The 16,097-nt window shown below is 42.9% G+C and overlaps 1 protein-coding gene across 1 annotated transcript in view; it reads left to right on the top strand.

The window, feature by feature from the left end:
• Positions 1–3,990: 3,990 nt before the first annotated feature.
• The window catches only part of Pip4p2 (phosphatidylinositol-4,5-bisphosphate 4-phosphatase 2), a 45,819-nt gene continuing 33,712 nt past the window's right edge, over positions 3,991–16,097 (top strand). Inside the window, exon 1 of the mRNA XM_075966931.1 lies at positions 3,991–4,408. Within this exon, the coding sequence (XP_075823046.1) occupies positions 4,084–4,408 (325 nt within the window). The 5' untranslated portion in view covers positions 3,991–4,083. The remainder of the gene's footprint in view (positions 4,409–16,097) is intronic.

Below are 16,097 nucleotides of genomic sequence, written 5' to 3'. Positions count from 1 at the left end.
TCATAAAATGAGCTGGGCACAGTGGTACACACATGTAGTTTCAGAACTTCAAAAGTTGAGTCAGGATATAGAAGGATTGCTGGATCCTAAGATCTCTCAACCACTTTTGCACAGGGGATGCCTCAACCCTTACCCTGAGACAGGATCTCATCACATAGTTCAGGTTGGCCTGCAACTTGTTACGTACTTGAGGCTGGCCTTGAACCTCCTAAGTGCTGGGATTACAGCCCTGTACAAATGCACCCAGTTTATGTGGTGCTGTGGATTGAACCCAGAGCTTTGCATACGGTGAGCGAGAACTCCACCAACTAAGCTACGTCCCCAGGTCTCTCTGTTCTTGACTCTTTCATGTTCAAGAATTCTATTAAGATTCTGGGATTATACAGTATTTGTTTATTCAATCATTTTCATATTTATTTGGTAAGAAACATATGCTAGTTTATGTGCAAGTCATTGTGTTGGTCATTGGAGATATATTGTGAATAAAAGATACATGGCTCGCTGAACATAGCGGACAATGAGGAATACTGAGAACTCAAAAACAATGGTAGTGGGTTTCTGATCCTACTGCACGTACTGGCTTTGTGGTAGCCTAGGCAGTTTGGATGCTCACCTTACTAGACCTGGATGGAGGTGGGTGGTCCTTCGACTTCCCATAGGGCAGGGAACCCTGATTGCTCCTTGAGCTGATAAGGGAGGGGAACTTGATTGGGGGAGGGAGAGGGAAATGGGAGGCGGTGGCGGGGAAGAGACAGAAATCTTTAATAAATAAATTAATTAAAAAAGATACACGGCTTCTTCCTCCTCAAGGACTAGCTTTCGTAGTACTAGGAGGTGCTCGCTATGCAAGCTGCCAAGTGGGGGAACAATCAATAGCAATCCCCAGAGAAGACATCTCGGACCTACAACAATGACCAGCATGGTTAGAAGTTTCAAGACTACAGTTGTAGTGCTCATATCTTGGTGGTAAGCAGTAGAAGTCTGACTGGACTTAAGGTACATTCAACAAGAGGGAAATAAGGCTTGGTACTGGAAACTACCCTACTACCTGAGGCTAGTGAGTTTCATGGACCTTAGTGGAAACCGTACATCTCCACTTTATTAGACCAGTATGATTTCACGCTTTGTTCTAAATAATAATCCTTATATACACATATGAAAGGGATTCTCAGTCCTCATCAAAGAAGCTTCCCTTGCAGCCTACAGAGACCAACCACCACAACAAACCACCAACGGTCACAATACAGAGAACTGATGGTGGGTGCCCAGCCCTGAGGGATACAACTACATAACTCCTGTACCCTGGGCTCAGGGAACATCTCAGAAGAGGAGGTAAGCAGACTGCAAGACCCAGAGGACCAGTGAGATTATATATCTTAGAAATGACAGAGAACCTACACCCATGATGCTTCAGCAATATGTCTGTCTAAACAAGATCCAATCAATGACACTAATAGATATATTAACATGGAAGGGTAAAACCCAGGGGGCCCTATTCCTAGACAAAGATCCACAGTCAATTCTGAGAGGGAGAATTAGTCTTCCCCAGGGATGAGCCACTAACTGACTATATAATACCAATTGGTTGGCCCCCAAATCATGTACATACAAATAGTAAACAGACTCAGCTAGTTGTATTTATAAGTTATGCATATATGCAGTAATAATAATAAAAGAAAAAAGGGCCATGGATTTGAGATGAAGAGACAGAGGGTATGGGAGGGACTTGAAGGAAGAAAGGAAAGAGAGAATGATGTCATTAGCATTTTAAAAAGATACATGTCTTCTGACTGCATTTGTCAGCTGGGGACAGAGGAGGAGGATAATACAAATGCGAATATACGATTAAAATGGAGTTTGAGGTGGGTGGAAGTGGTGCACGCCTTTATTCCCAGCTCTCAGGAGGCAGAGGCAAGGGGATCTCTGTGAGTTTGAGGCCAACCTGGTCTACAGAGTGAGTTCCAGGACAGCCAGAGCTGTTACAGAGAGAAACCCTGTTTCAAAAATCAAAACAAAACAAAAATGGTGTTTGTGGAACGACATGACAGAACATTAGACTTTTTGGTCATCTTTGTTTCACTGCAACCGAATTTCTGCGACAATTAACTTACAAAATACACTTAAGTGTATTTCGCTCATTCTGGAAATTCAAATACAAGGCATTAGTCGTCCTCTGGTGAAGGCTGCGGACGGTAGTAGAAAAACCCAGGTTGGGAGTAACTGTCTATCATCACACAGGAAGCAGAGTGTGGAGACCAGTAATTTATAACTCAGCAAGGCAATTTCTTTAAAGGGTACATGTAAAACTCCACCTCCCAATACTGCTACTGTGGAGAACCTGTCATTTACAAAGGAGCCTTAGTAGGACAATCCAAAGTAGGGTAAAGGTAGGGTCCTGTGGATTAGTTTTGTGATTTTCTTCAACTCAGTAGTCTTCAGACTCCAACTATGAAGTACTACCACTCATTGCATGGGATTTTTCTTTCAGGGAGTGCTACATCTTGAGTGTTCACATCCTAGGCTACTAGAGACCCATAGGGATCTTACCGTATGGGGATCCTTATATCGTATTGTATCTTCTTGTTATTGGCCATCCAAAGATGCTGCATGAAGAAAGCATCATTCTTTATCTTCCCTTCAGGTTTCCAGCAGGTACTCAATAGACTAAGCTAGAAAGAGTGCGTCTTCAGAGAGCAATCTGAGGATTGTGTGATTTGAGTAGTTTCAAGTGTCTGATAGCTGCTGCTTATACCCGCTCAGCTACCAGCCCTTTGCAGAGCTGTTTGACTGAGGAGCCTTTCAGCCACTTTGAACACAGAGACCACTGAGTAAGTGACTCTTCCCCAGTGACTCAGAACCATAGCAGGAAAGTTATCATCCCAGGATACAATTTTTTATTCCTCTTGAACTTTTATTTGGATGTGTTCTAAATATTGATTCGCTTTTTTGTATCCTAAATTTTGATGATTTGCCTTTTTTTTTTTTTGTAAAAGTAAACCACACTGGAATCATACGGCAAACCATCAAAAGAAGAAAAGAAGGTAACAAAAATGCAAATAGAAAATAGGACAATAAATTCACTGAGTATTTTTAAAAGATTATGATTCGGGTAGGTGAATCATACCAGGTCCCAGCACTTAGGAGGCAGAGGCAGGTGGATCTCTGGGAGTTTGAAGCCAGCCGGGTCTACAAAGTGAGTTTCAGGACAGCCAGAGCTGCTACACTGAGAAACACTGTCTCAACAGCCCTCCCCTCAGCGCCCAATTATGTGTGTTTGTGTGTGTGTGTGTGTGTGTTTGTGTGTGTGTGTGTGTGTGTGTGTAGGACATTGCATTCCGTGCGCTGGAGTTACAGGTGTTTGTGAGCCACTTCATGTGGGTGCTGAGAACTGGATTTTTGTTCTAAGCAAGACCAGTGGGCACCTTAACCATCGAGCCATGTCTTCGGCCCAATGGCTTTAAAAAAATTATCTTTCTTGAGAAAAAGATCGACTTGTCTTACATTATACATAAGCCTCATTATTGTAAAAACTAAAATCACAATCTATTTTGTAAAAGGAAGTTGCGAAAGTCAACACCGATGCTTAAAGTGCCAAAATCAAATGCCAGCACTCACACTGCTAAAAACTCATCAAGGAAAAGAGGAAATCCCAACGTGTGCGCACAAATCGTCCTTAGCCAACTGGACAGTTATTCATAACAAAGAAGAAACGTCCAAGGAGGAATTGGTACCCAAGAATAAACTTTCTTTACCCAACTGCAAAGTTTATCTGCAAAGTTAGGCCCTCCTCCTTCCCGGAGGAGCAGAACTTGATAGCTCTAATTTCCCTGTAATCAAGTACAGGCCTTTTCTTTTGAGGCCTTTCAAAGCTGCTCTTTATCCTTTCTCTTAGTTTAAAAGATTCCTCACTCTCTCTTGCCATTGGCCCCTCCTCGTGCTCACTTGACCTCTTCCCCTCCCCCATTTCCTAAACAGTCCTAATCTATTCCCCCTTTTCTCAGACTGGCTGGGTGCCCCTCCACCCCTTCCCTTCCTCCTCCTCCTCCTGGGCTCTTTCTCTCCTCTCCCCTCCCCTCCCCCAGCATGCTTCCCGGCGTGCTGCCCTTCCCCCCCCCCCCCCCACCCCGCCTCTCGGTCCCGCACCCTCCCCTCCCCCGCCTCCTGCCTTGTGACACATCCTGGGCCCTCCCGGAGGCCGTAGCCGCGGCTCGGCGGCGGCAGCGCCGGCCACCACCTCCTCCCGAGCCGCAGCCCAGCTCAACCTGCGGCGGCCCTGCTCTTGCTGCTGCAGCTGCTGCAGTCATGGCTGCTGACGGGGTGGACGAGCGTTCGCCTCTGCTGTCAGCATCCCACTCGGGAAATGTCACTCCCACAGCCCCGCCGTACTTGCAAGAAAGCAGCCCAAGAGGTAAGGCCCGCATTGAGCTTTCTGCTTCTCACGAAAATGTCTGGAAGGAGGAATGCCGGAGAGCCCTAGCGCCGAGGCGGAGGAGAGCCTCTCACTTGGGCCGGGGGGAGAAGGATGCTGCCTGCTGCCTTCCTAGGCGGTGCCTGCGTGCCCGAGAGCCCCTCTGCAGGGCTTCGCTACTGCTGCTGCTGCTGTGGAGAGTGTGTGTTTGAGCACTTCTTACCCGGGTTTAGGATCTGACGTGAATTTCCCAAGCTCTGTGCTGCTCTTTCCAAAGCAGCCCCTAAGTGTAGCTGGGCGGTGGTGCAGATCTTCAGTCATTCACAACTGCTTTGGGTGGCTGAAAAACCCGGGGTACTGCTCACCTTGGCATCCGTCCTTGAGAGGACTAGAGCACCAAACATCTTTGTCTCCTACACTCACCCCAGAGCCCAGTGCAAGCAGGGAAGTGCCTAACCAGGAGGGACAGAGTTAATCAATATTCGTAATATGTCTGAAATCCCTAAGCTTTGAGTAATAGTCCTGCCTCTAAGTGTTAGGAGTGTGTGTCGCAGCCTCAGTGCTGAATGAAGAACTTGCAGATAAAGGGGAGGTGGTATATTTTTAATGCATATGTGGCTGAGGTTGAAATTAACTTCCAAAAAGTTACCCAAGTTTATACTGTCTGTATTTTTATTTTTGTTTTCAGTGTAGAACAAACAATAATTTGGGTAAATGCTATGGTGAAGGAAAAGAAGTCTGTTTACCAAAGGGTTCGATTTTTTTTTCAAAGATCTGCCTTTGTTCAAAGCCTTTTGGGTGATTGCTACAGCAGTCTGGAAGGCAACCCTTGCAGAGGTCATCAAATATGGCACGTGCAAGCGTAGCTTACTTCCTCTTCCTCTTTTGGCTGAATGTGAATGAAGTCTAAAAACACAAGGAGGCAGAAGTTAACGCTTTTGAAAGCGTCAGCAGGTCATAGGTCTTGCCACACAACTTTCCCTAAGTTCACATCTGAAACTGGAGAGACACTGAGTAGTTTGGAGTTGTCTGGCGTTTCTGTTTAACACTTTATAACTAGAATATCAGCTGTGGGGGTCTCAGTCCACCGGTAAACAGAAGCAGGACAAAGGAAAACTATGGCTAGCTGGATGTGATTCATTGTGATTGACAGCTTGCTTGCAAGGAAGGTGGCGAAGTCCATCAGAACTTGTAATGACCTGTCCTGTGTTTGTGGTATGGAAATGTCTGCTTTACCACTACAGAACTCCCCACAGGAAACCTACGTGGTATACTTGTTGGTCAGAATTCACCAGACACCAATCTTGGGGGTTCCCTTAGTGGGCCAGCTCAGTATTAATATTGTACTATCCAACATTCATTCATTGGTTCCTTAATCAATGTTTTAATTTCATTAACTTAGTCGTTTAAGACAAAATATTTGACAGTTAGGGGGCTGAGTTTGGACTTAAATAACTAAGGGAGAACATGTTTTCACGCTCTTTCATGGAGTCAACTTTTCCTACTTTTAGTCAGTTCGTGGTTACAACAAACACAAGATTGATACTCATACGCACAGACCTGCATAGACCGTCATTGATTTCTATAGATTTCCTTCATTGATCAGTTTTCTAATACTTATAAATCAACCAATGAAAAGAAGTAATTTCACTCTGGAGAACTTTTTAACAACCACTTTTTAAAAAATTATTTATTTATTTTGGTTGTTCGAGACAGGGTTTCTCTGTAGCTTTGGAGCCTGTCCTAGAACTCTCTCTGTAGACCAGGCTGGCCTCTGCCTCCCGAGTGCTGGGATTAAAGGTGTGCACCACCAGCGCCTGGCCTTGACAAACACTTTTAAGGGTGTGTTTAATTAAAAAGCTCATTTGGCCTCATAGTAGAATAATGATTTTGGTGCTAATGAAGGAGACAGGTAGGATATTTAAAACACTAATTTCATATGTGTAATTCTTATGAAGCAAGGAACGTAAGTGAGAAATAAAGTCATTTTGTTTGCATCTTGACTGTATTTTTTGTTGATTAGTAACAAATAATTATTTGCACACATTCTAAATCTTGAACACCATCGGCATTCATTCATTCCACACCTTGATGGGGTACCACAGTGTGCTCCATGCTATACGGCTCTGAGTAAGGCTGACCCAGAGTGTGCCTTCATGGAGCTCATAGAGTGGGAGAAAGAATACATCAACTTCTGCCTGTGGCAGTTCAGAGTTTTAAGACTTCTGTTATCACCACATTCTGTTAAGAGTTGCAAACAGCAAAATTCTTAGTTGGAATCCAGAGAATAAAATTGAATGCACGTTTTGATGATTCACTTTATGATAGCATTTATAGTTATTCAGACTGCGCGTGTGTACGGTATGTGTTTGTGTAAGTGCCGCACGTCCACATCATGTGGTTCTGACACTCTGCTCGTCAGTTATGGAGACAGCTTTCACTGAGCCTGGAGCTCATTGGTTAAGCAAGACTAGACGGCTAACAAAGGCTGAGTCCTCTTGCCTCTGACTCCTCTTGACTGGGGTTACAGTGTGCACTCCTCCCCCCTGCTTTATGTGTGGGTCCTAGGGATCCAGTTTCAGGGCCTCATGCTTTCACAGCCAACTCTACCAGATTTACTGTCTTCCCACCCTAACTACTCAGCCGTGTAGTAGGCTAAGCAGAAGAAAAAGGAGGAGGAGGAGGAAGAAGAAAAATCTTTATAAGGATTTCTAATATTTTCTAATCCCTTGCTTTTTGTCACCTCCTTTTAAAGATTTATTTATTTTTGTTTTATGTGTACTTACGTGTATGTGTATGAGTGTATATGTACCATATCTGTGCAAGTGCTTGGCTGTAGACGGACACTGCTTGTTCATTTCCCAGCCACCCAGACCTGAATAGTAACACAGAAACTATATTAATTACAACACTGTTTGGCGAATGACTCAGGTGTATTTCTAGCTATCTCTTACATCTTAAATTCACCTTTATTCTATTAATTTGTTTATTGCCATGAGGCTATGTCCTACCAGTAAGGTTCCAGCATCCTTCTCCTTCAGCAGCTACGTGGTGTCTCCTTGACTCCACCTATTCTCTCTATATATCTTCCAGACTGGCTATATTCTGTCCTGCCATAGGCCAAAGTAGCTTTATTCATTAACCAATAAGCACATATACAGAAGGACCTCCCTCATCAGTTGACAATGCCAGAATAGAGTACTGGATGCCCTGGAACTGGAATTCCAGTTGATTGTGGGTAGAAGTAACCAAACTTGGGCCCTCTGCACGAACAGGATGTGCTCTTGGCCACTGGGCCATTTCTTCAGCTTTTCCTTTCATCACTTTCTTTCTTCCTCTTCTTCTTCCTCTTCTTTTTTTAAGATTTGTTTATTATGTATACAATGTTCTATCTGCCTGTAAGCCTGCATGACAGAAGAGAACATCAGATCTCATTACAGATGGTTGTGAGCCACCATGTGGTTGCTGGGAATTGTGCTCAGGACCTCTGGAAGAGCAGCCAGTGCTCTTGACCTTTGAGCCATCTCTCCAGCCCTTCCTCACTTTCTAAGGAACATATATTTTAGTTCCTATCTCAAAAAGTAGTGCATTTGGGATTGAAAATTTTGGTGTGTTTGTTTCTAGGTAGGCTATTGATAATGCAGAGGAAGGCATTTATCATTAGGTTAAATTAGGTTTTGCCCAAGAAGAAAAATCACATATAGTTCTTGAAACTATGCACCTGGGTTTCTGAGCAGAAAGCTGGTGGCCTCCACGGTCAGTACTGGATAGTCACAGAGTGTGACTCCTCTTCGGTCTACAATATTCCTTGTATATCAGCCAGCTTTTGTCCATGCATAGAAACTCAAGTCAAAGGCAACCTTAGTCTCGTTTGAAAGGACAGAAGGAAAAAAATACCACAAACTTGAATAGTTTGGATAGATTAATTGATTCTCCAGATCTAATATTTCAGACAGATAGATGGGGGAATGGAATAACGTTTACATTTGCATCCTAGTTTGCCTCTCTGTCGATGGAATAAAATACCACGACCGAAAGAAATTTGGGAGGAAAGGGTTATTTCTAGTTTACAAGGTACAGCTTGAGGTAGGAATCAGGAGGCAGAGTCTGAAGCAGAGGCCATGGAGGAATGTTGCTCATTGACTTATTTTTCATGGCTTGCTCAGCTTGCTTCCTTTTACAACCCAGAACCACCTGTCCAAAGGCGGCAATGCCTGCAGTGGGCTGGAGGCGGAGGCTGCTCGTTCGTTTCTCGGCTGCCCAGACCCGAAATAATTACACAGAAATTGAACTAATTACAACACTGTTTGGCCAATAGCTTAGGCTTCTTATGAACTAACCCATTTCAATTATTCTGTGTATCACCACAAGGCTTGTGGTTTACAGGATCTGTCTCCTTCTGTAGCTACATGGCATCTCTCTGACTGCCTTCTTTTCTCCTCTATCTCTGTTTGGAATTCCTGCCATTCTCTGTTCTGCGCTGCCATAGACCGAAGCAGCTTTTTTATTACCCAAAGGTAATAAAACATATTCACAGCAAAGGGAAATTCCACATTATTGGGCTGCTACTTCCCATATCAGTTATTAATTAGGAAAATGCCCAACAAACCTGGCCATAGGCCAGTCTTGGGGAGGCCTCAGCTGAGGTTCCCTCTGCCAGGTCAAGCTGGCAGAAATGAATCAGTTCACTTTGCAAAATCTGTGAAAATGTTTTGAATTCCAGGTTGTCGAGTTGTGCATGGTATGGACAATGGGAAGGTGACTTATGGCTTGAGGGTGGTTCAGAAAGGGAGGCGATTGTTGGTTCTGTACAGAGGGACAGGTTTAGTAGGTCTACTTCTTTCCTTTATTCCTGAACAAATCCTGCCATGTTAGCCAAGCTGTGGTAGGAAAGGGAAAATGGACTAGTTTCCTTTTCTCTTATGATGTGACGGAGGATAAATCGCACAATCGTTCACAGAAACACAAAATGCAACGGGGACATAGACCGTGTTAGAAACATGTCTAGGTCCTTGACCACATGTGTTGTGCTTTAGCCTGGTTAAGGGAGACTTGGAAAGGCTTTCCTGAACCTTGCTTAAGATCTAAAGGTGGAACAGAGGTAATCTAGATGAAAAGCAGAACTGGGAAGGGCAAATCCAAGTGGGGAAGGAAGTTCAGTGTTGGAAGTGGAGATAGATGAAGGGTACAAGCTGTAAAATGAGCTTAGAGAGGAAGGTGTGGTTGACATTTTTCATAGACTCTCTCTCCTCCCTTTAACTTTGTTTTCAAATATCCAAGCCCTGTGGAGTCTCTCTGCTTCACTGTGGACTGACCCTCTGACTTGTTTTTGACCTCCAGAATAAGGTAGAAGATTTGCTGAATGAGTTTAGATGTTAAATGAGAAGAGATTATACAGTTTTTGCTTTGGATATTACAGAAATATACCATGGGGAAAAGTAACTTGTCATGTAAGAAATGGGATGTCTAGAGACAGTCATGAGTAGAGAGAGCCGAAACCATGTAGAAAGGCTACATATGTCTGACCAGCCCTTAGACATGCCAGCGAGAATCTTGAATACGCCAAAGAGATGGGTCTTCAAATGACACCAACGCAAGCCAAACTATTGTTATATCTACCTAAGAGACAGTAAGAAACAACAAACCAGCTGATGCTGACCAAGTCACAGAATTGCTGGCACTAATCTTTTTTTGTTGTTATTTAAGATACTATAATTTTGAGTGATCTGTTTTTCTGCACCAAGGGACCTTACAAAGGATATGAGTTAATTTTAGGGCAATACAGGTCATGGGAAAGAAATTTTGTTTAAACCAAAAGCTACTGTGTCAATCATTATTATAAATCACTCTACAGAAGAAATGAACTAAATGATTGACCAGAGCACATAAGGATAACTGTCTTACTGAACTGCAGCAGTAATTCAGACAAATTTGATTTAGGTTATTATAGAGATAGAAAGCCCGGGGATGAGGTTTAGGAGGGAAGCTAGAGCCAAGCATTGGGGCACAGACTTGTTATCCCAGCCACTCAGGAGAATTGCAACATTGGGGCTACCCAAATCAGTTTAATCAAATTAGACTGATTTGTCTCAAAATATGTTGTCTCAAAAATATATTGTCTCAAAATAATTAAAAAAAATAGCAACAGTGAAAAAAGAGATGGAAATCAAGCCCAGTGGCAGAGCATTTGAGTAGGAGACAAAAGTCCATAGGTTTAATTCCCAGCCCTGTCAAAGGCCAAAGCAAATCAAAGACGATATTGAATTGAACTTGTTGATGGATTGCTCGTGGGGTGATGGCAAAGATTTCTAAGAATTCTGCTTCTACAACTCTATGTTTATTGCTTGCACTAAAACAGAGAACACCAGAGACCATGTTTTGGAGAAGACAGATCCCAAACTTGGCTTTAGATGTGAGGTATTTTGGATGCTTCCAATTATCTAAAAAGAGATGAGATGACTTTATCTATAGGATCTATGAACCTGGAACTAAGAGGCCTGATCTGGAAACCAAAGTGTGCCATTTGTGTATCGGTCAGAGCTAAATGGTTGAACCTCGATTCGGAGCTCCGCAGGGCTCTATGAGTGTGCCAGGGCATATGTGTGTATCCACGAAGATGTGCCATGTGAAAAAATTTCCCATTGCTTGAGTGTTTACAGCTCTAGTTGGTGGCATGTGGGGACCTAAATGAGGCATACAGAAGTCTCCAGCAATAGTCAGCTTTATCCAGAGAATCCAGCAGTACTCTGGGATGAAGGGCACTGGTGATGCTCGCCTTGATCTCTGCAATGGGGAGGCAAAGGCAGGAGGATCTCAGAGCCTGAGGCTAGCACGGTCTCCAGATTGAGTCCAGGACAGCAGGGCTCTTACAAAGAGAAACCCTGTATCAAAGAACAAACAAACAGAAAACAACAACAACAACAAAAATCACACAAGTAAAGCATTCAATGGCAAGGATAGCCCACACATGGCAAAATGTGCTTTTCTGTAGAGGCATATGAATAACAACAGCTGCAGTCAGCTCACTCCTATCTGATACCCTGGGAGGGGCCCAAAAGCACATTCCAAGAACTGAAGAAACTGAAATCACAAGACTCTTTTTTTTTTTCTCTTGGAGCTTCCTCACAAGCGCTCAGAAGTTCCCTCACAGGCGCCATTCCTGAGCTGAGGTCTGACAGTTGAGGCCACGGTTTCAGTGATACAATGGAAAGTTTATTAATCTCTCTAGCGAGAGTAAGACCACGACCACCATCTTGAGCCCAGTTTGAAGCGAGTTTTCATTAAACACTGACCAGGATGGTGGACTCTGGCCACATCCACTCCAGGGTTCCCAGAAAATGGCAAAAAGTCACTTTTCAGAGGCTCAGAAAGACAAGCACGTAAGGCATATATCTCCCACCAGATCCAATCGGCAAGCATATGCCTGTTATACTTCCTGCTGAATACCTCCTGTCCACATGTGATCAAGCACGCCCGGTGTAGTTGGGTCAAACAGGCTTGTTTAGGGGATTGAAAACATGTGATTGGTTATCTTGTGTAAAACAGCTTCCATCATCTCAGGAAGTCCCATCCTTGGGCAAGCTCACTGGTTAGAGACATTTTTGGTTTATGAGTCTTTAGCTCTCACAAGTTGTCATTTTTTATGTATTACTGTGATCTTTTGGAAATACCGCTTGGTTAGGAACTATGTCTTTAGTAACCCTCTTATGGCTTATCCTCAGAGACATCTGAATTTGGAGATTGTGCCTTAGTTAAAACTGGATGTGTAATCTTGGTCCTTTCTGCACTACATTTTTCTGTATTTCAGTAGACTGAGTGATCGTCTTTAGATGCTTTTGTCAGTCTTAGATTTCTGAATCTCCTTACATACTTGAAGAGCTGGGACTGGTTATGTGTTGGTAAGAAGAAATGATTTTGACACAAGGATCTTTTCTTCACACAACCCTGGTAAAGTTTATTTAAATGTCCATGTTATTAGCCAACGATTCTGAGACCCACCGGAAGTCACATTGTCATGGTGAGCAGGAGAGCTGCCAGGATGCTTCTTCAGTGTTCCGGCAGGGCACATACCTTCTGTGGTGCTGAACAGATAGAGTCTGGATGAACACGAAAACTTGATTTTAGTGTTAATATGATCGACTTACTCCATTTAAGGAATGTCTTCCATATTGTCCCTTAAGTCATACTTTGCTTCACTGAGGTCAAATCTTCTTTAAGGATGAAGTGTCTCTGCTTCTGTCACTCCAGTGGAATGCCAAGCCCACTTCCTGTTAGATTCCTTTCCCCTTGTTCTCTAAGCACTGGCCTTCAAGGTTCTTTTATTCTGTTTTTTATAATTCTCGCATTTCACTCAGGTTCTTTCCAGTATCTTTAAAATGTTAAATCATGGCCCCCTCCTGCTCCCGTCCATTCCGCCTTCCTTTCAAATATTTAAGTGCCTATTTTGCTATTCATATGCCGAAGAACTTCCATTCATTTGAGCTATGTACTGCAAGCCCTGTAATTTTAGAATAATAAGGAAGGAACAAAAGACGGAAAGTATTTCAGATGGGCGATCAGGAAAGACATTTCAGAGGTGACAATCAGAGTCCTGAAAAATGAGTCAGAATCAGCCCTTGAAATTTTAGGGTCGAGAAGAGTTTTCTATCCAGTGGGACAGCAAATGTAATAGCTGCAGTTTTGCAGAGCTGGGGATCCTATAGGTTAGAGTGTGGAGATTGGGGAAGAACAGTAGAAGAGATTACAGGTATAGGCTGAGAGAGACCAGGAGGCAGGAAACTGTGTGGGTTACCATCCAGAGAAGAATTACACAATGAAGCTAATGAGAGTAAAGGAGAGACCTAAAACTTTCACTTTTTAAGACTGTCCTGATTTGCATATGAAAAATGAGTACTTAGAGAAGATGAGAAGAAACTAATAAGATGTGTTTCTTGTGGAGTGGTGTTCTGAACTGCGGCGGGAGTGAGGAAAATTGAAAATACTGAAATGAGGTTGAATTCAGTATCCATCATTCACTCGTGTTTCGTTGGAGACAGGGTCTCACTAGATAGTGCAGGCTATCTTGGAGCTCGTGCTTTTCCTGCCTCAGCCTCCACACCTGTCTCAGGAGCTATGGGCACCAGGCGCTGGCACTTGGTGATGGTGCCGGGGGATGGAGCGGATAGAGAGCGGTGGTTCGGAAGAGAGCTAGCACAGTAGAAGGTCTTAACTGTCTTCCAGGGTAGTCGGTCCTGGGAAACGATCAGGAACTTCTCCAAATGAAAACTGTGATCCTACTCTGGGGGGTATATGCAATTCTGGAGAAGACTTGGGCTCAGCTCTTTTGCACTGTATTTTCATAATATAGACACTTTGCTAAGCTCAGCATAAATTGGATTTGCGACCAATCTCTAATGAGGACAAATGTCATAAAATCTCTAAGACATGCTTCAATATAGGATGCTCCAAGTGGAAGCCAGATAGTTTGTATGATTGAGTCCAAAAGTCAAATGATCGTCCTATCTGCCAACTTATTGTTGAAGCAATTATAAATCACCTGGATTCAAAGTGGAGGAGCTTCATCTTTTCATGCTAAGAGTGAAGGGTAACTCATAGCCTTGTTACCAAACCCCCATGACATACATGCAGAACGGTATGCTATGCAGCTGGAAAATGAAGAAGTTTTTGTTTTGTTTTTCAAGACAGGATTTCTCTGTCTAACAGCCCTCGCTGTCTTGGACCATGTTTTGTAGACCAGGCTGGCCTCAAACTCGGAGATCTGCCTGCCTCTGCCTTCTGTGCTGGGATCACCACACCTGGCTTGCAGCTGGACGTGTAAATGAGGCATGTGTATATACCATTAGAATACTAGTGGGGAAAGATTGCCAGAATATACTGTATGTCTTGTGTGTAAAAATATAGGGCAAATAAGAATATGCAGATGTGCATATTATATACAATAGCCTAGAGAAACAAGGGAAGGATTTAAGAGGTGTGGCCCCTGTGATCTCCATGAGAAGCTTCTCATATTAGTATAATAAATGACATTGATATGATTTCATACAGTACAGTTTTCTTTTTCTCAAAATAAAAGTTATGGCAATATAAAAATCATAAAAATATAAAAATTTTCATGGCAAGGAAAACCCGCCGTTACTTATAAGCACATAATAATACATGATAATACTGACTCTCAGCATCAGAGGGATACTTCATCACTGCAACTTAACAGACATTAATTTTAAGGTATTTGCACTATCCCCCCATAATTATGAATTATAACAAGTTCAGAAGTTCGTGAAGTTTTCCCTTCTCATCTTCTCCAGGTTGAGATTTACATTTTCCTTCCTGCAGATAGACAAATGGGAAGGCAACTTTGGAACTGTTAAAACTAAACCTGCAGCTGCCCAGGTTTCTGTTTTGTAAATACATGTTCAGAGGATACGTGTCCCCTCAGCAGTGTGCGTCCAGTTTGTATCATAACACGTGTGTGTGTGTGTGTGATCCTACAGAGACAAGGCGGGATGTAGGAGTCCTGTGTCTGCCATCTGCTGCATGTGACCTACATCTTCCCATCGAGACACTCAGCCACCAGTCTCCATCCCTAACGTGTATCGTCGTGTGAATAAATGGATGCTAGACTGAGGTGTTGTGTTGACACTGGCTTCTTTAGGGAAGTGAAGCTGCAGGGAGTGAGAGGAGTGTGAGAGCAAAAGACAGTGTACCCAGTGGAACCTGTGGTCACATTGGTTGCTTCCCCAGAAACGTCCACAGGGCCGAGGAAGGCACTCCGAGGCTGTCACTACTACCGTCAGTAGTGAAGAATTGCCACTTTAATTGCTTCATTTCTTTGGCAATTTTTATATTTGGAAATGAAATTTAGTTAATCCATTAGCTAAACATGGGATTTGCTCACTGATATGTTTTGGCAATTACCGTATGCCTAAACAATAAATATTGATCCTGAGGGTCTTATCAGCTCTCATGTGTCCATCTGATTTTTCTAAGATGCAGAGTCAATGTCTCAAATTCTAAAGTTATCTAATTATTGATTTTTTTTAAATCTAAAACTGGTTAACCATTGATTCACTTAAAATTCATGAAAGGTAATAATTCGTAATTAGAAAAATGCAGAGTAATATATTAATTTATATATTCATACTTTCTAATACCATGAGATCCTAATAGAATGCCATCTTTAAGCAAACAAAACCAGTTTGGCTGTTTCCTTTTCCTACATACTTACTTTATATCTCCCCTTCCCCATATCCTCTCTTGGTCTAACACGTCTGTAAACAAACCTAGGATAAGTAGACTTTACTAGTAGTGACTTATGAACACCTGTGGTTAGTTAATATATATATATATATGTATATATATATTTATTTATTTATACCTAATGTCGTAGGGTTTCTACTGCTGTGAAGAGACCATTCCCATGTTAGCTCTTATAAAGGAAAACATTTAATTGTGATGTCTTATAGTTTAGGCTTAGTCCATTATCATCATGGCAGGACACGATAGCTTGCAGGCAGACATGGTGCTGGAGAAGGAGCCGAGAGTTCTACATCTTGATCTGCAGGCAACAGGAAGTGGTCTGTCCACACTGGGTGTAGTTTGAGCCAAGGAGACCTTTGAGGTCTCCCACCCACACAGTGACAAATTCCCTACTCCAACAAGGCCACACCTTCTCAGAGTGCCACTCCCTTTG

The sequence above is a fragment of the Microtus pennsylvanicus genome, chromosome 3, assembly GCF_037038515.1.
Source record: "Microtus pennsylvanicus isolate mMicPen1 chromosome 3, mMicPen1.hap1, whole genome shotgun sequence".
NCBI classification, from domain to species: Eukaryota; Metazoa; Chordata; class Mammalia; order Rodentia; family Cricetidae; genus Microtus; species Microtus pennsylvanicus.
Note: the sequence above shows the minus strand (reverse complement) of the source record. Positions and strands in the feature narration are given on the sequence as shown.